Source organism: Marmota flaviventris, chromosome 5, assembly GCF_047511675.1.
Source record: "Marmota flaviventris isolate mMarFla1 chromosome 5, mMarFla1.hap1, whole genome shotgun sequence".
Classification (NCBI taxonomy): Eukaryota; Metazoa; Chordata; class Mammalia; order Rodentia; family Sciuridae; genus Marmota; species Marmota flaviventris.
This window is the reverse complement of record NC_092502.1, coordinates 86,835,335-86,862,636: the sequence shown is the minus strand read 5'-3', so window position 1 is coordinate 86,862,636 and position 27,302 is coordinate 86,835,335. Positions and strand designations below refer to the sequence as shown.

The following is a 27,302-nucleotide window of genomic DNA, read 5'->3' as shown; positions in this document are numbered from 1 at the left end:
GGACTGAGGCAGCAGGATCACAAGTTCAAGGCCAGCTTCAGCCATTAGCAAGACCCTGTCTCAAAATAAAAAGAGCTGGGAATATAGCTCATTTGTAAAGCAGTACCGGGCTCAATCTCCAGTACAAAAAAAAAAAAAAAGAATATTACTGGGATGTGGAGTGGAAAACCAGCTCCAATTTCATAATTTCTAATCCAAATATTCTTTTTGCTGAAAAGTAATGATTCAGTGGGTAAAAATTTAACCCGTGCAATTTTTAAACTAAGAATCTGCTCACTTTAGCATCTCCCAAGATTCAAACGCCTCCTTGGTATTCTCAGTGAGGCCAGCTCATCCCTCCCCTGATGGTACTCACACTGGTGGAGGCCACCGCTTCCTGAACACTTTCCATAATGAATTCCTTGGTGATCCTGCGAGAAGGCAGTTCATTGAAGAGGGAGTTGATTAGGGCCACTTTTGCTGCATCCCGCCTGGCCTCAGCTCTACTTAAGCAGCACTTGAGAAGGGAAGGAGAAAAGCAGTCATTAAAGGATTCAGCAACTCACCATTTTATCCTTGCATCAGTGAATCTCTGGACATTTCTATTCATACACTCAATGTCTGCACCTGTTCTTCCATACCCATTGCTAATCTCCCTGAAGATCATGCAGATTTTCCTTTAGTTGTAGAGCCCATGCAAATGTCTTGATTGTCTTGGATGGCTTTTGGTCGAATTGCAGAGTTACGCAATGTCTACTATGGATCAGAGGCTTTGCCTACTCTGTTAATAAGTCCTAATAAGAGAGTAATGGCTGCTATTGTGGGCTAGGTTATTTAAATTCATTACTAGGACCTTCCTTGAATCTCTATTTCAATGAAAAGAAGTAAGGAAAGAAGATTAACATGGAAACTGGAGTTTCTTGAACAATGATCAAAAACACAGGGTTCAGAGTCAGACTGCAGGGGTTGGAGTTCAAGCTCTAGCTAGTTGTAAGACTTTGAACAAATTGACTAGTTTCTCTGTGTCTCCATTCCCCCTTTGTAAAATGGAAACAATAGCAGGATTGAAGTAAAAAATCAATTAAATAATACAGTTCAAATATTGAGACTACCTGGCACATGACAGCACTCTCCAAGAACAGGCCAGTCATATAGTCTTTTACATCTAGGCTCATGCAAAGGTGCTGCCGCCAATATCTTCTGTTTTTGCTTTTCCAGCATTTATTCCTCTTTTGTTCTAGAATCAGTTCTCCAATTTTCTTGAGGACTGCCTTTTCCCCTTTGCTCTTAGTTCATGCAGTTTGGATTTGTAGTATTTTGGCTTTCCCATGGATAGACAACACAGACAGCCTATGATTAGTAACTCATTAAGACAAATGAGTTACTAATTCTAACCCGTGTGCCCAAAGGTACTATTGCTTTCCATCCTCCTAGCCCAGCTTCCACATTGCTCACGTCGATTTGCCTACTATATCCTGCTTTTTTTTTTTTTTTATGTCCTCTTGTCTCTTTTTTTAACAGATAAAAATTCCTATTCTTCAAGTTCTGGCTTGATGTGTATCTGAGGTATCCAGAGATGGGTAAAGGCCTATAAAAATATGGACTCTGAATCCCATGGACCTGGGCCCCAGAGTGTGATGGCCTGAACCCAGGATTGTAGATTCTACAACTACTAGTACACAACAAGTCCCAGGAGGGGAAGCCAGGCCCCAGCCCTTGCCAGTGGGGTGGTCAGGTAGCCCTGCTCCTCTCAGTGACTTTGAGCTCTGGACCATCTGAACTTTGGGGGCTAATTTTCTCATCCAAGTCTCCTACTTCCTAAAATGTAAGATTCTCAGAATTTGCTTGATAACTGGTATGGAAGAAGAAGGAAGATGCCAATAATCACATTCTTCCACAGTTTCACAGCCTAAAGGACCTGTACCACTCACAGAATTAAGCCAACTACCTTTAGTTTTTAAGCCCTTCTTCAATTCTACCCCATGCGCCCTATGTTAACCATCTCTGCCCTACCCAGGAACACTCAAAATATGTTCTCCAGAGGACTGCTTCTCCTCCCCATCTCCACAAACCCAGTTAGGGGCTTCTGAAATCAGGTTCCAGGTCCTCTGTGATTTTCCCTCAAACGTCATAGAATAGTAGAAATGGTGTAGTGATCATGTAATTGACTACTGATCACTCTTCTCATCCTCTTTCCTAACCTCCAGACCTTGGCAGGGCCTAACCCAGGGTCAGTGTTTAGAGATGTTTGTTGTATGGTCAATGCATGGACGAAGTAAGTATAAAACCTCAAAAATGGCAGGACAAGACACTGAGGAGAATTAAAAAAATAAAATCTGAATGGGCCTAATAAAGTAGAATATTTAAGGGCAGGAGGAGCTACTTTAAATCACAATACAGAGTAATTTTCCATATGATCTTACTACATTTTGGATCTTAAATGCTGCCCCAAACCCACATATTGAAGGCTTGGTCCCCAGCCATGTGGAACCAAGCTACTCTTCTCTCTATGGTGAGCAACTTTCTTGTACCACAAACTCCTGTCATGATTTGCTGCCTCATCATAGGCCTAAAAGTCACAGAATCAACTATCCATGGACCAAAACCTCTGAAACCAGACCAAAATAATCTTTTTTTCCTTTTCAGTTGGTTCTCTCAGGTATTTTGTCACAGTGATGGAAAACTAATACAATCATTTAAGGGAAAGAATAGAGTTGGAGTTCTAAAATATATGTGGAAAATAGTTTGGGTTTTCTCCTTGGTTTGAATGATAAGAAAAAAGACTTTGGATGTAGCTATAGGCAGCAAAGTCATTCAAAGTTTAGACCTCTTCCAAGGTTTAGGTCACCTATATAAAACCAGAGGGTTCCTGGTTTTACTTTGTCTTGTAGACTTTGCTGGAAATTTACAGAATGTTGGGTCCTGAGTCCGCAGTCCTTTACTGAACTCTGATGCCACCTTCCCTAGAAGTGTTTCCTGAGCACATTCAAGGCCAGGCTAAGAGGACCACTGACCATGACTGTACTGCAAGGTGATTGTTTGCTAGTGCTGTGCCTTCCTGCTTCACCTCCAGATTGTGAGTTCCCTCAGGGCAGAATCCATGTCTTAGCTGACTGTAAGTCCCCTGCCCCACTAGCACAGTGCTTTTGTGAATAACTGAATACAGCATAGGAAATTTTTTTTTAAAGTTACTAGATCACCAAATATAATGTTCAAGAAATTCTTAAAGAAAAAATTATTTGAGAAAAGGGTCCCATTTCAATATACGTTGTGTGGTATGTGTAACCCAGTAATATAAAAATACATTAATACCTGGATTTCAGAGGGATAATTGGGTATTATGTTTAGACAGACTGATAGGACCATTTTTGCCTAAGTGCAGGATATGTTTATTATTCTTTGGAAAATCAGTTCCCCATTAAAAAGCAAACAAAGTTTTTGCAAGTATTACCTGACATCTGTAGCAGCAGCACATTTTAATAGCAATTTGGCTTTACAAAATCTACACTAGAGCTGTTGGGTTTTAGAATTTTGAGAATTAGATTCGGATTGGAGCACTCTTAGGAAACAAGTTTCTATCTAAATAATAGCAATTTAAGCCATTTTTCATAAAGAGAGAGCCCTAGTAAACACTACTTAGATTTTAAAAAAAAAGCTATCTATTTTAAATAAGACCAGCTAAGTACTAGATCAAAGGCACCACATTTACAACCAAATGGCACTGCTTCAGAGATCAAAGTGCAGCCAGGATGAGAGAACAGAAAGAGTCTTTACCCAGGATGCATGGGAAAAGAGACTCAGCCAGTATCAGGATGTTAAGATGGACACTGTCTTTACTTATTTTCTTGTTTCAGTGTGCAAAATCCTTCCTTAAAACAGGATAGAAAGTGTACCAATTGATAAGTGCATAAAATAAATTCTGAGCATCTTGGGGCTTTTCTTACTACTGTATTATACATTTCTGAAAGACACGTTCTTCAAAATGGCTATAATGTTAACCAGTCACTTTCTCCTACAAATCTAAGCCAGTAATTGTTGCATATTTTTCTTTAGGGTTTTTTTTAAGGGGAACTTTAGACCCATAAGAACCTGTACTTGGGAAAGAAATTCAGCAAAATAGAAATCTAGTGAGTCTATCTAAACCAGAGTGTGGATTCTGCTGGAAGAAGAATTCTGTTACAGTTACCATCAAAGAGTGGGAAATGCTGTAAGAAAATAAAATATGGTAAGTGACAGGACATTTTATTGGTGTTCAAACTGGCCCTCAAAGACATCAGTTGGGGAGTGAGTGAAGTATGATGTTATTTCAATGTAACTGCCTGCTAGAATTAGACTTCCCAGGTTGCATAGTTTATTCTTGCTATTTTAAATACAGACCCCATCATAAATACAGATTAGTACACTGTGCCATTCTTACTTACATCCACTAGCCATTTTTACTTGTTAGTATAGACAGACAACGCCTGTCCCTTGCACTCTGTGAACGTGCAGAGCTAGAATATTTAACAGTGTAGATTTTACTGAAGTCAGCTGTGGATTTCTTAGGCATATGGAGCCACATGCTTTCCAAGTGGCCAGCAGACCTCACTCAGACATTATTTGTCTTGATGCTCAGATGCCTTTCATTTGCTGATAGATTATAAACCATTAAAATCATTTCAAAGTCTTCTGACTAATCTAAAATTAAAGAAAAAAAAAGAATGACTTTAAATAGCTCAGGAAGCTATTTAAAGGCAGTAGTAGCCTGCCTGCAACATGCCCTCATGATCTTACCTCCTAGGGTTCACATTCTAGTGTATTCCTGCTCACACTGCACTGGGGGTGGTCTGTGAAACCAATGGAACATGGCAGAAGTGATGGGCTATCTCTTTCAATATTGGATTGTAAACGACTGTGAGCTTCCATCTTGGTCCTGCTTGTTTTCTCTTTGATCACTGCTTTAGAAAAAAATCAGCTTCCTAGTTATGAGCAGGGACACATGACAGGGAATAAAAGCCTTCTGCCAATAGCACCTGAGAGAGATTGGAAGCTGGTCCTCCAGTCCCAATCAAGGCTTCAGATGAGTGCAGCTTCAGCTGACAAATAGACTGCAACCTTCTAAGACCCTGAGCCAGAATCGCCTAACTAAGCTGCCTTCAGATTCCTGGTCATCAGGGACTATATGAGACAGTTAATGTTTATAACTTTGAGACAATTTGTTATGCAGCAATAGATAACTATGGCAAAGGCTTGCTGAGTACCAGTAATTAGAAATTCTCTTAGCATACCCTTGAGGAAGAGCTCAATAACAATAATCCTCATTGCTGACACTATGTGCTTGGAACTGTGCTAAGCACTGCTGGGAGCCATTAGCCAAGTAGGTATGACAATTTCCTTGCCAGCGTACCCCATGTTGCTTAGTGGAAGGACTCGGACTCGTGGAAATAGGACATTTTGCAGTGACATTGCATGTAGGTGACCTTGCTCAAGGACCAAGGTGGATCCGAGTTTAGGGCGTTCCCGGTTTAGGTTCCAGGTTTAAGGTTTAAGATTATTCCTGCTGGGAATAGGGCGTATCCTGCTGCCTGAGTTCCCCTTGAGTTCTCACGGGATTCAGACAGTATTTTTTGGGAGACAGAAGCCCAGTGGCGGGGTGGGGGGATTTGGGCAGAGAACGTGGATTTCCCCAGAACGTGATTGTAGACGGCTGGTGTGAGTTCGGGAATAAAGAGTTGCTGTTTGAATCTACAAGCTGTGTGGTGGCTCGTGATTGTGTGCCCAGCCAGACTGCGGCATTTGTGCCCAGCCAGACTGCGGCAAAGCACTTTGTTTATTATTACATTCCATTATTACAGCAATCCTGTGAGGCTGATTTTGTCATCCTGATTTTGCAGTTGTGGAAATTAATTTGAGGACAGGTAATTTGGCTAAAGTCACACAGTATTTCCTAGTCCAGTAGAGTACTCTAGACAAGACTCCAACTTTGACATTCCATGGGTCATTTTGACATCAGATTCCAATGGTGTTTTCCCCATTCCTACATAGCAAACTTGATTTCACTTAAAAGGCCAAGGAGGACAGAGGACACTGGTAGTAAATCATGCTTACCCAGGAGGGGAATGTGTTGATGATTACCTTAATATCCTTTATCCTATTCCCCATTTGATGGTTTCCTGAACTATAGGAAGATAGAAATAGAAAGACCAATATGACTAAACAAGAGATCAAATGTTATCTCTTGTAGGAAATGTCTCCTTTGGATTGACTATATCCTCTTGATGAAATATGGGGCCAAGAGCTTTGGAAAGTCTGCCTCTTAGAGTTGCTTAACAATTTTAAGAAATGTTTGGGAACTTCAAAAGTAAAAATCATTCATATTAAATTTTCTCAGTTGTATGGGTTAAGAAATCCCATCCCCCTCTCCAGCCCAGCTCCTTCTGGCTTTGTGTTTTATTTTGGAGCTTAGATCATCAAAAACCACCAAGCTTAATCCAGGAGTAGAGAACAAAGTTCAAAAGCTTCAGTGTTCATGGCACAGTCTCCTGGGAACTTGTTAAACATACGTAACCCCAGGTTCCAACCTGACCTATTGAACCAGAATCTCTGAGGATGGATCACAGTGGGTGATCGACATTTTAATAAGATTTCCAGGCGATTATGAAGTTCCTTTTTGAGGAACATCACTCCATGCTTTCCCTGACTCTCATATTTAACTGGCAGGGACAGATCCAGGTTTTATGTGGCCCAAGGCCTACCCAATTTGGGGACCTTATTTAAGAAAAACCATATAAAGTTACAAGTGAAAAAAGTTGGCATTGTGACTTGCAAGGGGCCTTTGTGGAAGCTTCTTGGTCTTCATGGTAAATTCACCTTTGCTAACATTGAAAAGTGCTAATTTCTCACCAGAGAAATTGCCTTTACCCAAAGTCAAAAAAAAAGCAGTATTCAGGTTAACAACAACAAAAAAATTCTTCATTACAGTTCTTCTAAAATTTGCTGACTTATCTAAGTAATATCTCAATTTTACTTTTCTACTCATCAAGTTTTATTTCTTCCATAATAATTTTTCATAATGTAATGTTAAGATCCATCCAAGATGATGAGGATGACATGACGACAACAATTATTTTGTACCAGAGATTGTCACTCACCGAGCCACATCCCCAGGCCTTTCTAAGTTTTTAAATTTTGAGATAGTGTCTCACTCAATTGCTGAGAGCCTCACTAAGTTGCTGAGAGTGGCTTTCAGCTTAGCTGCTAGGATTATAGGCATGCACCACCATACCTGGTCCATCCAAGATTTATTTTTAAACTGTCCTCAAATAAAATAATGGTCAGTCAATTTTTTAGGATGAACAGAAGTTGTTAAATTAATTTAAATAAAATTTTGATAGTCATGAATGTTTTAAATGGAAATGCCTCCTAAGAAATTAGTTTTATTGCTATTTGTGAAATATTTTAGAACTAGTTATAGGTGTGTTACTGTTTATAGAAACACCTTCTAACCAAACTGACACAATACATACTCTGAACAATGTTACCCTCATTTGATCAATTTTCCTCCATGCTTTTGTTTCAGAAAATGAGGCAGGATGCATGTGTTCAGTAGACATTTCTATGTCCCAAGATTTTACTGAACATATACCACAAACACAGTGCATCATAAACAAGAGGCTTTCTAGAATTATTCATGCATGTGTTTTAAAGACAGGAAGAAAGGTCTTCAGATTCAAAATGTGTACAACCAAGTTAGGTTCACTCGTACTCACTGCCTATCAGTGGTAACCAAGGGGTTGAAATGTGGCTTGTAAGGAGCAAAATTTTTTGAATAATAGTAATGTAATAGTAAATGCTGCAGATTGTATCCAAAGATAATGATGCCATCCTCCCTAGGGTTAATGATAGGTCAGTGATATTTAGGTGGCATTCCCTCAACAGTACACAGTACTGAGAGGTTCTCCCAAGCTGGGATTGTGCAGGTGGCAAAACCTAATAAACTGACTGTGAGAGGTGAGAATTCTTGCCCAAATCCTGTAGACTGTTATGTCTAACATTCAGGTGGTTGGGAACATTTTGCTTTTGCAACTTACAGTCTCTGTGACTTGCAAGAGTTTGTGTGTATGGCCTGCCAGCTCTGGTCAGTGTCACCAACACCTCGGTTTCATCCTGACAGCAAGCCTTCAGCAAAAAAAAAAAAAAAAAAGAATGCCACAAGCCAGGACCCAGTGCTTTCTGTTCTTTAAGACCTTGACTGCCCTGGCCGAAGCATGAACATTTACATGTGTTCCAATTTATCTAATTGTGGGTATATTAGCATTTTACCCCCTTCCAGATGGTGATATGAAAAGAGAGTAATGATTGAAACTCAGTCAACCAATATAGTGTCTCTCTGTAGGTCATGCTGCCAGCAAATATGTTGGGAACAATTTAGAGCTCTGTGTGTGCTGGGAATGTGGGTCTTTGCTAGGTATGGGGGAGGGGACTGGTCTGGGAGTCCAATTTTCAGAGAAAACTCACCAGTTCCTGTCAACTGAAAGAAATGTTTCAGGCACATGGTGGGTCAGAATGTTATTTTTATAATATAAACCACCTGGCCTTCTCCTAATTTACCTCTGCCGAAAATGCTATTCTACACACATACCTGGAGCAAGTCCCTGGTAACTATTACAAACCCACGTGGTACTGTGCTCCTTGAAGCCTTTTTCTTTCTCTCTTCTTCTGTTTTTTAATTTAATTTATATATTTTTTCAAATTAAGGTGAAAACAAGATGAATTGATTAGGTCTCAATATTTCACTTTATTTTTATAGTAATTTTGATGCTTTAAAAGGATCACATGAATGGGATGGGAGGGGATTAGAAGGAGAGGGAGTCAGACTTTCTTCCCTACTCAGCAAGGAGAGATGAGAGGGGCAGACAGTGAGCATCCTCCTGGAGTTCACAGACCAGGGTCTGGGAGACTCCTGTGGAGATAGTCTGAAGTCTATCATGGGGCCTTGTCTAAACTTTCCTTTCTCTACACTCTACTGTCCTCTTTGAAGGTCAAGAATCTCAATCCACACCGCTTAATAAAAGAAACAGATTAAAGTGAGGCAAGGAAGCTGGGGAATAAATACAGGGTCTCATTAAAACAATATGCACTTCCACATTTCATGGGCAAGTCATTAACGTCTGATAATTAGCTGACAAGACTTTTAAATGGGATGGGGTTTTAACTGGCCTTCCTATCTTTGGGTCTCATTAGTAATAAACCAGAATGCTTTCCTATGGAGATTTCCACCAGGAAGTGTGCCTTTAGAAGTTGTTATGCTGCATCTGAGTCTAGGTATTCAACTCTAGAGACAGAGAAAGGCGTCATGGATGACTTCAAATAGAAATACTTAGCATTAAAACAGCATTAGTGCTGGGCAATAGTTTCGATTTTATGGCAGGAACCTAGCCACCATTTGGAGTGTGGAATGTTAAGGCCAGGCCTTATTAAATTATCAGCAAAGAGAGCATTACAATTCCATTTAGTCCAGTATATAAATTGATCAAATTTTCTCTTAGTCATTCTCTCCTGGGAAAAACTTAATTTTATAAACTGAATTTATTGTGATTTAAATGTACCTTTAGTTCCCTGGACTTCAAGAAGATTCACTTAATGCATGAAGGTATAAAACATCTGTTATTATGTTTGATCATATAGGTGAAGTATGCCTTTTTTTGCCTTAAGTAACAAAAATAAAACAATCTTAAGAACTCCTATCTTTCTTTTAGGAGATATGATCGTTGGGGAAGTAGTTCTTTTAGGTGTTTTCATAGGGAATGACTTTGGTTTGAAAACTACAGTGACAAAATAAACAAAGGCCATTAAATGAATTCAATGCCTTTTCGAGAGAAATATTTGTAAGGAGCACATTTGCTCTCAGTGTCCCTCTCAGTGTCCCTGTGGAGCAGCCCTGCTCCACAAAACCAAACATAAATGGAAAAAAAGACCCACAACAAATCAACAGCTTGCCAGTGGAAATATTAAATGTGTCAACTTCTTGTGGTTTCTTGTGCTATACAACTAGCCTAACAACCACCCCTCAGCTTTTAACACCTGTTTATTTTCTGTGAAGCAATTTTAACAACAACAAAATATTTACTGGAAAAAGATATGATACCCTGGTGAGTAAGTGTCTCAAACTTCAAATAAATCAAGCTATTCCATTAATGTTTTAGCCAGGGGGCACATTTTTCATTTAATCATAATTCATGCACATAAATAATTGCATGTTGTAGTACTATAGCCAAGGGAATTTTTGCTTTTACTCAAAGTAAGAATGGAATTCATTAATCCAAGTCATTCTAGCAAACTCTATATGGAAGACCACGTCACTGGCTTGAAAACAAAACTTGAATCACAAACCTTTAAATCAAAATATAAAATAAAATAAAATGTTCAAGTTCTCTTTTGGATTTGGAAACAAAAGCAGCTGCTGAAGCATGAATGACTTTCCTTCTGAGTTCCTCAAGAGTTCCTCCATCTGATGGCCCTTCTGTTCCTCTTACTGTGAAACACGGAAAGTTTATGGTGAAACCACAAGTTTTCATGGTCATGATGTGTGGCAATGGAAGGATTAACTGCCTAGATAAAAATTGCATAAAGAAATCGTACTCACAATGAATGAATTTTTACTTAATGTCTGCAATAATAGAAAATGGTTTCTTTCATAAAAGATACAAAATTAATACATTTAATACAAAATTAATACATTTCAATATAACTTCCTGAAAAATATTTTGGATCCATCAATCAATCAAATTATTGTTTGGGAATTCAAAAATAAAATCATGTTTTCACTTCTCTTTTTGTAGTAGTTTCTGAAGCCCTAGTTTAAAGGCAGGGGTTACATATGCTGGTTTTTTTCCCCCTCTTTCTCTTTTGTGGGTTGTGGTGTCAAGACCAACAAAAAAAATTCTTTAATTAGTCTTGGTGGACACAAGCTTTCCATTTACTTCAATGGGAAGTTTCTTTACATAAAAACCAGTGGTTTGTGTCCATTGGAGCCTTTAACTGGACTGCTTTCTTTGATTAATCAGAAAACTAAGGTTGAGTCTGAATACCACTTTTCTAAAGAATGAATGAGCATAATCTCTTACAGCTTTCATGAAAGGGCCTGAAACCAGAGGGATTAGTCGTGCAATCCAGGCCCATACTCCACTTCAAGTATTTTCAATTACTTGGCACCATTGGAAGTGACGTCCACGGCTCAGTAAGAAGGCTACTGCTGGCATAATGGTTTCTCCATGTCTCAGCACATGGTCTTGGCATTAATAATCCGTCGTGAAATGATTTGCAATGCACAGGGGTGACATTTGGTTATGTGAAAGGCATTGCAGGAATGAGCATGCAGTCTCTCCTAGGCCAACTGCTGGCAAAAGCTCGATGAAGTGTTATATGGTGAAAAAAGCAATGTAGGAAGGTTTCTGAACTGACAATGAAAACTGTGGGGACATTGCTTTAAGAAAAATTTTCTCTTTTTTTTCTCCTCCTGATTTTCCTTTCTCAAATTATATTTCAGAGAGCCAAATGGGTAAAGGGGCCACGTTTGGCAGCCAACCACCCAAACACATTTTCAAAACATTTGATTCAGGAAATTCTGGATCTTTTAAAGCAAAGATGTTAACAATCCTCCTGAGAACCTTAAAATATGATGATTTAAACATAAGGAAAAGGAGACCCTAAAATGACCAGAGAGATCAACCAGAGGCCCTCCAGCTGAAGAGTTCAAATTTTCATTTTGTTTTCTATGTTTTTAAAGACCACAAGGAGGATGTTGGATCTACCTCCTAAGGGAAGTCCTATCATTTGAGGACAAAATTTATGAGACAATTGGGAAGTTCATAATTCTCAGGATAGCAAAAATAAGAACAAGAGAACTAGCATTTCTTAGATTCATATCCCCTCAATCTACTCCAATGATCTGCCAAATGCATTATATTCCAGATAGATTATAATGAGTGCATTTGTTTATTTTTGTTTTTTTATAATTTATAATTATTTTTTGTGGTCTTGGAGATTGAACTCAGAGCCTTAACTCTGAGCCGTCTACTGACTTCACTATGTATGTTCTATCACTGAAATTTATTAAATTTGAACAAATGTATTGGTACCTGAGTGTGAGTGCAGCCAAAGTTGGTTGGTTGTAGTCATGAGTCAAATGGGAGAAATTATCATGCTTAAATTAAATCCAGTTCTTTTTTAATCAATACTTTAATTTTCATCCATTTCCAATATTTTAGCTACAGATATGAACAAAATAATATCAGTTGATTTCAATGTCACTGGCTTTTCCTTCCTAGCCCTCTATCTTGCAGAGTTAAGTGGAATATCTTTACTGACTATTGATTATGTACAAAAATGCCATTAACTTCATTTATTCTTCAGATTTGTTATTCATTTCCATATTCATTCAACAAAATCTATTAGGCACTTATTATATGACAAATGTGCTTAAAATCATGAGGGACATACTATAGATGCTGTCCCTGAGGCACTTACATTTTATTTCAGTGATAGAACATACACAGTAAAGTCAGTAGAAGGTAGCAAACATGAAACATCAGAAAAGAAAGATAAATAATGGCCTTGGGAAATCAGAGGCAGAGATTTCTAGTAGAAAGATTCAGAGGATATTTGTTGAGAATATAACATGGCATGGAGTCCTCAGATAGGGCAGGGTTTAGACCCAAAGAGAAGGTAGAAACAGCATTCATAAGTAGGTCACTGTGTGAGTATGGAAATGGTTAATGTTAGGATTTGGATCTCAAATGTTTTCCCCAAAGCTCATGTGTTGAAGGCTTGGTTCCCAGTGGGTGATGCAATTGGGAGGTGGTAGAAACTTTAGGAGCGAGGCGGGGGGGGGGGGGGGGGGGACTAGTTGGAGAGTGTAGATCACTGGGAGCATGCTCTTGAAGGGTATTTTGGGACCTTCATGCCTTCCTCTCTCTTTACTTCCTGCCGATCATGAGTTGAGCAGTTGTCCTCCACCACCTGCTCCCTGCCATGATGCATGGCCTCATCACAGGCCCAAAGGCAACAGGGTCAAGTGACCATGGACAGAAACCTCAAAAACTGAGCCAAAATAAGCTTCTCCTCTTCACCGGTTGTTTATCTCAAGTATTTTGTTTATCTCAGGTATTCTGTCACAATAACTGAAAACTCACTAACACGTTTTTTAATAAGATTTGTGAAATATTCTTGTATTACACTCCTATGATTGAATCCCTTCTCTTACACTTAGTGAGGTATATGCCTTGATTTTTGCCTAATCAGAAATGACAAAGATATATCTTTTTTTGTTTGTTTCTTTTTGAAGACACAGATTTTGGTTTGTTAACCTAGTTTCCCCATTTTTGTCCCTTTCATCAGTTTTCCTAATTCCCTCATCAATACCTAAACATTTAATGTAATTTAAAAACCAGAATAATGTACAGATGCTATATCAAAAAAAAAAAAAAAAGGTTCCTTGGTCACTTTTAAGCAGAACCTGTCTTTAAGTGCTACCTAGTCACAGAGCTGTGTGATTTTTTTTTATCATTATCCGGCTGGAAATATGCTGGGCCATTTCAATCTGAAACTTGTGAATTTATTTAACTCAAAGAAAATTGCTTCTGTTATTTATTCCCTCCCCTCTATTTCTCATGCCTCTTTCTGGAGCTCTTATTAATATGCATCTTTAGGATTTGTCTCCACATCTCCTATACTTTCATCCTCCAATGCTCTTTTTGCTTTAAGTTCTTGAAGACTTATTGTATTATTATTTTTTAATTTGCTACCTATTACTAATTTGGCTTTCATCTATGTCTACTCAACTCTTCACACCTCTTTTATTTGTTCTTTCTATTATTCTAAATTAACAATAATATATTTTATCTCTTGTATCCTGCTTGTTCATTTTATTATAGCTGTTTTAGGGGGCAAATTCCTTTCAACATTTTCCCAGGATGTCTACTATAATATTCTCTTACATTCTGTATTGCTTGAATTACTTTGTGTTTTTGTTTGCTCGCCTTGGCCTTTTCTCTTATGCTTTTGGTTTTCCTCAGACGTTTAGTTCACTAACATTCATGGACAAAGATACCTATTACTTGAGGTGGCCAGCAAGACCTTTCCCTGGTCTGAGTGTGTTTCTTAGGGAGTCTCCCCACTGGAACTGCTGACAGGCCCTTTGGATGAGCAGGAAGGCTATGTTCACTGGCAGCCATCCTCTCAGGATGCTCAATTGTGGACCTATAGGTACACATGAGTTTGAGAATCTCTTTCTCAATTGCTGCCTTTCTTCCTACTTCCCTGCCTTTATTCTGGTCAAGCTCTGTTCTGAAACCCACATGCAAACTGCTTTTGTTAGGTGATTTGCTTCCATTCGTCAGATGTCAAAACCCACTGCTGACTCCTGCTCGGGGAAGGGGACAGCAATACCTCATTGGCTCTGTGGGTCAGAAGTTTTGGAAGCAGTTCTTTAATTAGCTTTAAAATTATTCTAGAACACTTTCCTGCTCTCTGCATTTGTTCTTCTGTTCCTGGAGTTTTTCTAGCTCCTCTTTACCTTTACAGTACATTCCTCCTGAGTGTGTTTAGACTATAGTATTTTTGCACCTGATAATCTGATTCCACTTTCATCTCCCAGAACTGTCTCAAGGTTCAGCTCTTCCAGTGCCACCCTTTCTTGTTGTCCATCATTATTGTGAATTTACATATTTTTGAATGCTTCTTTAACATTTCAAGTCATTTTAGACTACAAAAGAGGTTGAGGTATGTGCTAAGTCCATCATCTTGATTCAATCTTGAGACATCCTGACATTTTATATTCTATGAGCAGTTCATCTTGTTGACTCTGAAAGCTATTTGATGACTGTCTGAATATTGGGGCTCAGTATTAGTTGTCCTTCCCAGTTTTAATTAAGATTAGATGTCCAGAAGTCACTGGTGACAATTAGATGAGAGCATTCTTTCTCACCAGCTCCCCACTGGACATGAAGCAAGGTGGTTCTATTTTCCCCAAGTTAACCATAGGAATAAGAGGGAGTCCTCTAAATCCTTACTGAGGTATGCAGCCTGCATCCTAAGTCTCTCTTGACCCTCTAACCTTCTATAGTCTGAGTTGTGTCCCAATCCTTCACTGAAATCACTCTTCTGAAGGTTATCAAGGACTTTACACTCATCACTACCTATGGCCATGGTGGCTTCAGCTCAGGAATGTATAAATATACAAGTCATCTCTCTCTGGAGGGCTGTTTGCAGTTCTTTCTCTGGGGGGCCTCCAGTTACCTCACATGAACTTTGTCTTCATCTTCCATAAACCTGCTCTTCCTTCCCTTGTGTTTTTTTGTCCAGATATTAAAGTCAAAGCTGAGGTGTCACCCTAACACCTGTCCTACTATAGTCCTTTCACCCTTACCTTCTAACCACTTTTGAATGCAGCTTACCTCCATGGGGACTCATTGCTCACTTCCTGTTGGTCTCTCGGTCTTTAGCTTCATTTAGATCTAATGCATTTCCCCCAGTACTTGGGATTAAACTCAGGGCCTCACACAGCTGATCAGCCCCTCTAACTCTGAGCTGCATCCCCAGTTCTTATATTTTATAAGTGTCTCCCTAAGATGCCCTGACCAGTTTTGAACTTGCGATCCTCCTACCTCAGTCTTTTGAGTAGCTGGGGTTATAGGCGTGCATTACCACACCTAGTTAGATCTAAAGCATTTTCATACTACTGCCAGAATAATCTTTCTGAAATATGTCTAAATATATTTGTTCACCTTCAAAGGTTGGTTTTATATAGAATAAAACCTGTGCTCCTTGGAGGGTGTGATGGTCTCTCGTTGTTCAATGGGAGTGCCTAGCTGTCATTTCGCATGGGTCCTCACCACACAGAATGATGCTCATGTCCCACAATTCTGCAAGTGTTTGTGGTCTCCTCTTGCTGTGTGCCTTTGCTCACAGTATTCCTTATGCTGCAACTGTGTTCTTCCCTTTTTGACTGGCCAAAATACTCTCAAATGCACATCTCCACTTGCCTTTTTGCCCCCTAGGAATCCTTTGACTTCTCTAAGGCAGCACAGGTTTGTGGGTCTCTTTATTAATTTATACTCATCCCTCATTCCACCAAGGACTTGAGACAATGTAAAACAGACACAACAGGTAAAAGGATAACATGAATGAAGGAGGTATTATATTTGAAGGGAAAGTAAAGATAGAAACACAAATAATACCAGGCATGATGTTAGTCTTAAAATTGATATAACATTAAGTTCTGTAGACTTACACTACAAAGGGACACAATGAAAATCTGCCTCTGGAATTCTCAGCTGTCAAAGCTAAGAGAGATACTTGATTGCTTATGAATTTCACAGTGTACACTATAATGAAAGCATCTTTGCCAGTTACTAAAAAATGAGAGGTCATTACATTAAAAATTATTTATAAAGAGGTATGGTAAATTTAGAAGTTTCCTTCCTTGAGACCTCATTGACTCTTAAATATAACTCTATAATTTCTGTAACATTTTTTTAATGTTGATTTCTTCAGGGTAGGGACCATAACCTCAGCCCACTGCTTGATACTTCCTGTTACTCAATTAGTTTTTGTTATACAATGTTGAGGTAATGTAGGTAAATATTTTTGTGTGAACAAGTATACAACTAGAAGTCTATCATTATAGACACAGACATAAAAATTTAACCAACTGGAAGAACGTTTATAATAAAAACAATTATCAGGATACCTATGATGTAGCAGATACCATGCTGAACACATAACATGCACATTTCATAAGACTTCCAACCAATCCTGTGGATGCTGTTCTACATCTTAAAGATGGGAAATGAAAAACTTAAATAGGTTTCCCAAGGGTATGCAGGTAGGCAGTGGCAGACTTGGGCTTAGCAGTGATGCCTGATAGCAGCCCTGTGACTCTGAACACTTTGCTGTTGGTTCATGCTTTGGTGTGCAGGTTGATTAAATTGATTAATATTAAATTTATAAAAGTGGACACTTTCTCCTGATGGGAAGCCCTGATGGAAAGGCTTTGCTGCCACTTGCTAGTTCTTTAAGTTTTATTCCAGAAGTTTTTGAAGGAAAGGGCAGCAGCTATCTGGCAAATAAAATGCTGTGCTATAAAATTTATTTTCCATAAAGAAATATCAGGGTAGACTCTCACATAAAGCTAAATTTAAAATGTTTTAAAAATTGGAACATCTGACCAGTTTTCCAGTATATATGATAGGATATGGCACAAATTTGTTCACTATATCCAAGGAAACACATAACTTCACTATTTTACAAAAGGATTTGTTCTATTTTAACCAAGTAACTTTCACTGATGAATTGGTAGTTGCCTCTCACCTGAAAGTTGCCAAAACAGCTTCCCCCTGGGAGCGTCACATAACTCACAAAGGGAGGCCCGGAGGATGGCAGAGACTCATAGACGACCACACCTTCACTTGGGAATGCAGCCCGCTGTTGCTGCTTGCTTTCCCAAAATTCCTGTAACATTGACACAACGTTCACTGAAAAAGATGAGAAACAGCATCTATTATTAAGGATGGACATAGCCTGGCTAAAACAAAATTTTATTTGAAGCTAGATTCTGTAACATGACTGTTCCAGTTTAATCAGAGTTGTAAGGTCGGGGCTGATTTCAGCTTTGAAAAAAAAATATATTTTATTTAAATGTATTTAAATAAATAAAACACATCATTTTAACATATGTATATATTTCTTAATGAGTAAAACAAGTGGTTTTCCAACTTATCCTAATTTTGAAATTTTTCCTTAATAGACTTTCCCAGAGTTATGTTTATCTGTAGCATTATTTCCCATTTCTCATCAACTCCCTGCAAAGTGAAAGTCCAGTTGTGAAGTAAAGATGAAATTGATGTCATTTTAATTTGGATTCATCGTTTATAAGATTTAAGAGAAGAAATTCAGAAAGAAGGTGACTCTTATATCCTCCCTCTCCCCCAATCTAAAGGAGAATGAAAGGCAACTGTGGAATAAGCAGGGGGCTGGGAAAGGCCATGAGTGAAACTAATAACATGGAGACCTTGTTAAGGATAAGCTCTGTTAGATGACTTCAGAAAACATGGTAATGGCTAGGCCATGTGTTTTAGATTAAATGACCCGTGATAGCCTGCAGAAGTTCCAGATCAAATTAGGTTGGTTTGTTTATCCTGTACTCCAAATTGAATTGTGGAAATTAACAAGGATAATAGAATTGTAGAGTCAAAAGTGACCTTATGGGTCATGTAGGCAAAGCTCTGCCTAACGCAGGAATTCCTAACCAGTACTCCTGACAGTTGCCCATCTGGCCTGTACCTGAACATGTGGAAGGATCTGGTACGTGACATATCTAAAGCTGGGTGTTTCAACAGCTAATGGTGTGCCAAAGTAAGCTGAAATCTGCTTTACTGTCAGGTTGATGCAGGGGGTCTGCTTCCCACCTCTGGGGCTTCTCATATTAGTTTATCTCTTAACCCACATGAGAGACCACCACATATACGAAGGCAGTGTAAGATATCTGCTGTCTGGCATTTGTTTGCCTTCTTGTGTGAAAAGAACAAAGGTTTTCCTTGAAGAATCACACAGTTTCCAGGGGGTAGATCTGGGGATTTGACCAAATCCAAATCATTTACAGGCAATGAGTCCAGAACTTTTGTTGGAAATTCTGTTTTTCCTGGAATTCCTATTCTGTTGCAGTAGGTTTAGGAAGTAAGTATGGCACTGCTTAAGTCAAAAAGGAAAGCTGCCTTGAGAGTCAACACAGAGAAGGGTACAACCAAGAGATAGAGAAAGAAGGTGAAGTTCTAATGACCTAGTGTGAGCCCATTGTTCCAGATTTGCCCAGATCCAGAATCCTTAGTTGAGTTACCTAAACAAATGATCTGCTTTTCCCCTTGAGTCATTTTGAACTGGCATTTTTTACTTGCATATAAACATACACCAATACAGACAAGTCTCACGTTTCCTGAGGTTCTAGATTAAATGGTTTTTGTCCTTTCAAATATTTTTTTTACCAACATGGTGTCTATGCCCTTAGCTATTATTCTGAACACCCTGCTGGATGTGCTCCAAAATGCTGTGCATTGATACTTTCCTGGGAGCCACAAGTGCCAGAAACTTTGATCCAGAGGAAAAACATTGCACAGCCACTTTCTATCTAAGCTGTTTACTAGAGTACAGGCCCCTCATTGCAGCTCCTCCCTACATCACTGATCAACTTCATGGTGTATAATTTAAGAAAGTTCTGGAGACTTCTGAGGAATTGAATGTCTAGGGAGATGAAAAAAAACTTCAGTGTTTAATATTTAAGAAGTATTTTGGGAAATAAATTGAGAAAAGGTACGACTATCAGTGGGGAAGTTGAGTTAATAAAATACATACTGAAGGGGGTCAAGCTTATAATTGGTCATTACAGAGCTTTTAAATTCATTTAAAAATTAAAATAGTATTTTCTACAAGTAGATGTAACTCAAAATAGAATAATAATGTTTATATTCTAAACTTTATTTCTGCTCCCTATCCTCTTTTCCTCCTCTTCTTTCCATTTCTAAGAAAACAAGGATTTATGAGTCAACTGGTTTGTGTCTGTACTTGCAGTTGACCTTCAGAACTCAGCAGAGGCGTCCAGAAGATTGAAGCCTAAAACTACTGGAGTAGGCTGTTGCTCTGCTACTCAGCAAGGGCCATTAGCTTCCTATTTTAAGTTAATAAACTGTAGAATGAGATTTAGCTGAGAACTGGAGTAGGAAGTTGAGGATTCATGATTATCAAGGAAAAATGAACACAAGAATTTTGGCATATAAAACTATTTGGGTTAAAGAGTTTTAAGGTATGTACTAAGTAAGAAGAAAAGCAGCAGTTTTCAACATTTTCATTCTACAACCTTGGAAGATTTCTTTGATGGTCCTATAGATGTCATCACCCCTGTAGAGTACAACATATGTTCGTACACACACACCATCCATCTTTCTATCTCTATCTCCTCTTGTCAACTGGAAAACCAGATGAATAGAGTGCAAAGGAAAGAAGGCCAGCTTGCTGTTTGGAATTTAATAAGAGATTGGTATACCAGAGGATGCTCTATTCATGAAACACATGCTCCTTTCTTTTTGTGAGGTAGCATCAGCAACTTTTATGGGCAATTTCAAAGAAAATGTGAGCAGAGGGTCACATTTGAAAACAACCACCCAAGATTGAAGTTAAATCTCATTACACAGTTTAATCTCTAGGTGTGCCCAGTCAATTATCCTGCTTTCCATGTTACAGAATAAACCTGAGCTACCAAGTGTGCAATATCCATCCCTACATCTTGTGACCCATTTGCACAAATGTCCAACTCCACCTTATTTCCTATAGTCTCAAATGAATTGTGCTGCTTCTCCTAAGCATTGTTTTCTTAGTCTTTCTTTTAACCTATTTTTCAATGCTTCCTCTTTACTTATGCTTCCCAGAAGCCATAATGTGCTTGGGGCAACAAATGAATGAATAAGTGAATTAATCAATCAATTAAGTGGAACACTCAACTTTGGAACTATTTCTGGCCACTGTTTATGAACTTTTCCTAATATAGCCAAACTGCTAGAAAGAATATTTTACATTGTCTATTTCTGCTTTCTTATCTTACATTCATTTTTTAGCCTGCCACAATCTGGCTTCCCTCTACATTATTTCACTGAAAATACTTTGATGAATATCACCAATTCCTAGCTTTTAGTTCTAATTTATTTGATTTCAGCTGCATTTGATATAGCTATCAGTTTCTTCTGGAAATTCTAGAAATCTGCCTGACAATATTTTCTGCTTTTCTGATAGTATTTCTCCCTGATTATGAGTCTCTTTTCCTAATAATTTCTCCCAGGTTGCTTTTGTAGGTTTCTCTCCCTTTGCTAATTCCTCATGTTGGTTTCCAAATAGAATCCTATCTTGTTTTTTCTTGCTTCTCTCTCTGTTATTCTCCTTGAATGATGGAACCTATTTCCACAACACTATCTGCCATTTTATAAAGAACAGCTCCCAAACTGTTCTCCGGTAACTCCAACTTTGCTAGGTAGATACTTCCATTTGGATGTTGCACAAATAGAACATATACCCAAATTCAACTCGTTTTCTTTTCTATAAACTCTTCTCTTCCTCCTGAATCACTTTTTATCCTTCTGAATTACTTGGAAAGTGATGTTATCACCTACACAGTAACCTAAATCAGAAGGCTGGCAGGAACCTTAAACTTTATTTCCTCTTTTCATATTTAATGAATGCCCAAGTTCCATCAATTCCATATCCTGGATGTCCCCCACAGGCATCTCTGCCTCAGTCCACACTACCATTGCCAAGTGGCTCCTACTCCTTCCATCTCGCACATATATCCCAGGACCCTTCTGATGCCAGTCATCCTCTCATCCTCCCAGTGTTCTCGGGGCAATAATTTTAGGTCTCATAGCTGATCACATCCTCCACATTTTAAAATCCTCTTGTGGTTCCTCATTACCTGTAAAATAAATAGCTCCCGGCAAGGCATGAAAGATCCTCTGTTTTGCCTTGGTCTTTCATCCTGAACTCCTCTCTCCAATTCTTCCTCCCATCTCCTCGTTCTCCTGTATTTCTTTTAGCACTGGCAAGCCCCATACTTCCTTCTGTCCTCCTGGAATGCCCTCATTTCTACTGCCTACTGTCTTCTTGAATGGCGCCTATTCGTTTTTAAGACTCACCTCCAGCATCAGCTCCTCAAAATATAATCTCTAGTCATTTGCTAATGAAAGTGCCATGTCTGGGAAATATCATGAATATCACTTGGGGATTTGTTAGAAATGCAGAACCTCAGCCCCCACCTCAGTCCTACCAAACTAGATCTTCATTTAAAAAAAATTCTCAGGCAATTGGATGCAATTAAAATTGAAGAAGTCCTGCTGTAAGAAGAGACTACTCCCATCTCTCTTATGTAACTATTATAAGACAGACATTGCTTGGTCCCTCAACACCTTTTTTTTTTTTGGTACCAAGGACTGAACTCAGGGGCACTCGACCCCTAAGCTACATCTCCAGACCTATTTTGTATTTTATTTAGAGACAGGTCTCACTGAGTTGCTAAGCACCTCACTTTTGCTGAGGCTGGCCTTAAACTCACGATCCTCCTGCCTCAGTCTCCCTAGCTTATGGAATTACAGGTGTGTGCCACCTCACCTGGCAACACCCCCTTGAAATAGGTATTTTCATCCATAGCTTATAAATGATAAATAAAATAAGTTCAAGGTACAATCACCCAGTTACAAAGTCTTGGATTTTAAACCCAGTCAGTCTGTGTATCTAGACTATGTTCTTTTTTATCCCAAGTTACTCCCTAATACAATGGTACTTAAGTTATTTTCGTATCTGTCCACCACTACTAGAGACCTCACTCTTTGGAGGACCAATGACATCATTTTTCCACAATGCTTTGAATATAGTAGAAATATAATAAATATTAGTTGAGTGCTTGAATGTCATCAGAGATATAGGAGATGTGCTGCATTTGTGAGGCTGCTGGCATGGTGGGTATAAGGAACACACCACAAGAATTAATTTACTTACCTTTTCCTGTGAACCATTTTTCTGACATTTTGTTATTGACAAAGTCAAGTAAAGCACATGCGAATATCTGTACTTTCTCATATAAGGGAGATGATATGGTTCCAGCACTGAGCTGTCTTACTAAATGAGTAGTCTGTGATCATGTGAATAGACATCTTCTGACTCAATTTTTAGCAACACTTTGCACTCTCGGCAATGGTGTAAAATACCCGCTAACTATGGTCAAAGTGGGTTGTAGCTAAACCTCCTGTTCCAGTCCCTTCTTTCAATATGTAAATGAAGGAAGGGTCTCAAGAGGAAATGGCCAAGATGGCAGTTGAGGGGCTTGTGGCAGCAGCAGTCTTTGTCATTTCCTCTATTCCTCTTTGTGGGAGCAAAAGGTCTCCGCTCTATCTCAGGGAAGGAAGCTACAGTCTAGAACACATCATTTTTAGCAGTGCATTATTTATTTCAAAGATTAGTAAAGATCCTTTGAAATTTCTCTCCTCTGTTAATGGACATGAAAGGAGAAGAAGGACTTTATCCAGAACCAGGTCAAGATAAATGGGTCATCTGGTGAATCTGTACACTGGACATGAGGGTATCCATGATCCTTAGCTGGAGACTAGAAGAAAAGAGACAATTTGGCTGGCACAGGAGTCAGAACATATCAAGCAGCGCATCTGGTGCAGGGCTTAATAGAACTCATATTTTGGTTTTGCTGTGCTCAAGGTCTAGCTAATAAAACTGCTTTTAAGAAATAGAGCATCAGGGCTGGACCTATAGCTCAGTGGTACAGCGCTTGCCTCACAGGTATGAGGCCCTGGGTTTGATCCTCAGCACCACATAAAAATAAATAAAAATATTGTGTCCATCTACAACTAAAGAAGTATTAGAGAGAGAGAGAGAGAGAGAGAGAGAGAGAGAGAGAGAGAGAGAATATCAAATGGCTGGGGGGGCTTGGAAGGAAGCAGAAGGTGAGAATTGTTGGAGAAATCTTGGAACAATAGCATGATATCCAATTTGTTTTTGTGCCTTCAATCATCTTTTTAATGTCTGAGAATATAGAAAGCAATTTTTTCTCTCTGTTGACATTGCACATCAAATTTATCGATTCTTCCCCCTGAACTACTTTTCTGGACAGAATAATAGACATCTTCAGCAATTTTGAATATTTTCTGTGTCAACAAGACAATGTGGCATGTAGTTTATACATAGTAGCATGACTATTTTCTTCTTCGGTGTGTTTTGAAATTTGAAAATGACTTGAGATTTCGGAGCAGTAACTAGATCCCCCCCTCGACCCCACCTTCCCCACAAGTCAAGTTCAACACTGAGGCTTTCTCAACTAACTAATGAAGACACTGTGGAATACCTTGGCTATCTAACCTTTGACCTTCTTTAGCAGAAATCCTCCAACTGGTGTGTCCTTGAACACAGGGTGCTTATTTATCATCTCTATCTTTTTTCTCCTGTTTTTAATTTAATTTTTTAAAATTTTTATCTCTGTCTTGGTTCAAGTGCTTCTTTCTACCTTGAGTGTTATTTCTGCACCTCCCCTCTCCTCCCACTTCAGAGGAAACACTACCTCCTTCATCATGCCATGCTCTCTGATTCTAGCCCACATGCATCCCCTCTTCTGAGCTCTTATTCCATTAGTGGCCCTGTGTCTTAGCACTTAATCGCCTATAAACCATGCTAATAAAATGGATATGGTGCTCCTGGCTAAATTTATCAAGTAAGACTTGGCTGAACTTCCTTCTGGCCAGAGGAATGAAACCCCTTGTGGTAACAATTCATCTAATAGTGCAGTTTTCCGTTACTTAACTCACAGCAGACTATGGGATTCTAGAGGGTAGATATTCATTCTTTTCTATAGCCTTCTTGGTATCCAGCACAGGGCTGTCTACCTAGAAGCAGCTGTGGAGTTCAGTTGGAATCTAAGAAGACTCTGCATAGTCTGAGCAGCTGTAGTACTATGAATGTGTAGAAGGTGAGTAAAATTCACTGTGATTCATGGAGAGGTCAGGATTTCCTTCTAAATGAACCTCTGCAGTTGCCACATAGCATGGGTGTGATGGTGGCCATGTCCCAGCTGGAGATGGCAGAGCTCATGCAGAAAGATGCAGCCTGGTCAGAGTAGACACAAGATTGCTGTCCACTCGCTCACTTTGGTTTGTCCCTTTACAATAAACATGGCTTAGGAAATCTCTGAATGGGGATGGTAGCTCCATTAGCTTTGGATGCCAACTGTAATCAATTTATGTCAACTGCCTGGAGTGCTGTGTTGAAAGGAGTTAAATATAGTTTCTGGGATCAGTTGAACAGAACCCCATAATTTACCAACAGTGTGACACTGGCATAGTTGATGTGTCAACCCTGACTTTGATAACATGAAATAATAAAGAAATTCAAGTTTCTGCACAGAGATCCCCAAAGAGCTTTACAATCTGACTGGAGAAACGATACATTCATCACATAATTAGTGAACAAACTATTAAGAGTGCTAAACTGTAGAACACAGATGATGTTAAAATAATATTTAAAGCTTAAGAATTTGTAGCACAATAATTACGTAAATACAAGGGAGAAAGTAAATGACTATGTCAGGAAAATGTCAGGAAAAGTGTACACAGGAGGAGAGCCGAAGCTGTACTCTCCCTAGGGGAATAAAGTGTAGACAGGTGGGGAGGAAGGAAGAGAAATCCTGCTTTCAAAAGAGTGAGGGTGGCATCAAACAAAAGAGTAAGAGGGGTAAGTATGCCTCCACTGAAGAATTGTATAGGAAGTGAAATATTCAGAAGAAGCCACCCCAAATATTATACTTTAGTATGCTCGTTACTTTCAGCCTAAGATACTTGGGGACCAATGGATACAAGCAGAAGTTTTCTCTGAGCTCCTCTTAATCTTCCTAAAGATGGATCCTACAAAAGGAAATCAATAGTCATGACTCCCCTACCCAGGAATCTTATGAATCAAAGTCTATCACAGGAGACGGAAGCTTGACACCACATCTATCCAGACCCTCACCTATTATTTTGAGGGATGTTCTTGGAAAAATTTTTATTCCTGTAATTTTTGTTTGCCTAAAACAACCTTTATTTGCTATACACTTCCTTACTCACCCTCTCATAATTTGTGTTTCTACCACCTTCCAGAAGCCCTAAGCCCCTGCTCCTTTCCATAACTCAGGATGCTAAATTTATCTGACTCTCCTTTGAGTCTCATATTTTGTGGGAATCTCTTGCATACACTTTTACTTAAATATGGATGTTCTCCTATTGATCTGTTGTATGTCAATTTGGCCTGTACCCAACCAAGAAACCCAAAAGGGCAGTGAGAAGTCATTTTTTTATTCTCTTATAGGAGCAATAAGAAAGGGTACCATTAGGAAAAGGGTATGATTTGATAAGGGAACAGGGTAAGGAGGCTTAGCTCTTTGTAATGCTTGGAAAGGATCCCATCTTGATGCCCCAGCTTTACCCGAGTGGGAGATAACACTGGAAACGCAGAATCCATTGCCCTTTGCTCTAGCCTAAAGTACTATGCTTGCTGCCTATAGGTGGCGGCTCCATCCATGAAACTGTGGAGCCACAAGGAAGGGCCCAGACACTCAGAATGTGTGGTTGCTCTTGTGCATCTGAGGAGCTCAGGGCAGAACATTTCTCTAAGAGGAGCCTATGTAGAAAAAGACATGAGATGAAGCAGGAGATGAAGCAAGCAAAAGAATGCTTCTGGGCTGGGGATGTAGATCAGTGGTGGAGAGTGCTTGCCTAACATGTGTGAGGGAAAAAAAGAAAAAGTGTACCTTCCACATCCTGGAAGGAGCCTGAAGCACCTTCAGAAAAGGACATCAATAAGTGGACACCCGGAGAGCTCCTATCCTAAAAATTCACAGCTTGTCATATATACACATTATTGTATTTTCATTTTCATAGCTTGGACATAATGGAGATACCATAGGGACACATGATATATGTTTTCATATGGAAAGTGTGAGAGGTAGAGAATTTAAATTCCCAGTGGATTTCAGAGTATGTTATAGAAGAATCCTAAAATATAGGCACTACTTCATACACAATAAAATGTGTACTGCATCTTGTCTCTCCATCTTTTATCAACAGGCAGGCCATTAACTGAGTAGTTAAAAACTTCTCTCTAGAGTCAGACTGCCTGAGATTGAATCCTGTCTGTACCACTACAAGATACTTAACTGCTCCATGCATCAGTTCCTCAGCTGGGAAATGCACTACCTATATCACAGAGTTACTATGGAAAATGCTCACAATAGGTTTCTCACATGGTACTAGAGTGTTAGCTATTATTTGTGATTATAGAAGGTGACAGGAAAGAAAAAAGAAAAGGCATGATTATATGTTTGCATATTGCATCTTTGAAACTAACTGTTCCTGAATTGGAAACCGTATGATTAAATATTCTAAAAATAGTCTACAAGTCTGAAACGCCTCCAGTTGAACACATCCTGCTATTTATTCCAAGATATGGGAAGAGTTCAGAGATTGAAAAGAGAAAGCTCTTTTGCTAACACTAATGGCGAAGTCAAAGCTCCATAATAGCATATAAATGTGTCCAGTGCTACATGTCTCAGGATCTGGAAGCATGGATTTTTGTCCCAATTTTTTACTTTAAAATGAATGCTAAAGGCAACAGACCTTCTCTTATCAAAACCTACAGAAAGGAGTTAACTTTTATTTTAAATTAATGTTTAATGACTAAATATGCCTCAGGAAAATAGAAACAATATACTTCATTGC

The 27,302-nt window shown here is 39.0% G+C and overlaps 1 protein-coding gene across 1 annotated transcript in view; it reads right to left on the bottom strand.

The window, feature by feature from the left end:
• Lix1 (limb and CNS expressed 1) overlaps positions 1 to 27,302 on the bottom strand; it is a 48,526-nt gene that overhangs the window by 13,482 nt on the left and 7,742 nt on the right. Inside the window, exons 2-3 of the mRNA XM_027927981.2 lie at positions 17,329 to 17,492; positions 356 to 496 (exon numbers count right to left, since the gene is read on the bottom strand). Of these exons, the coding sequence (XP_027783782.1) occupies positions 356 to 496; positions 17,329 to 17,492 (305 nt within the window). The remainder of the gene's footprint in view (positions 1 to 355; positions 497 to 17,328; positions 17,493 to 27,302) is intronic.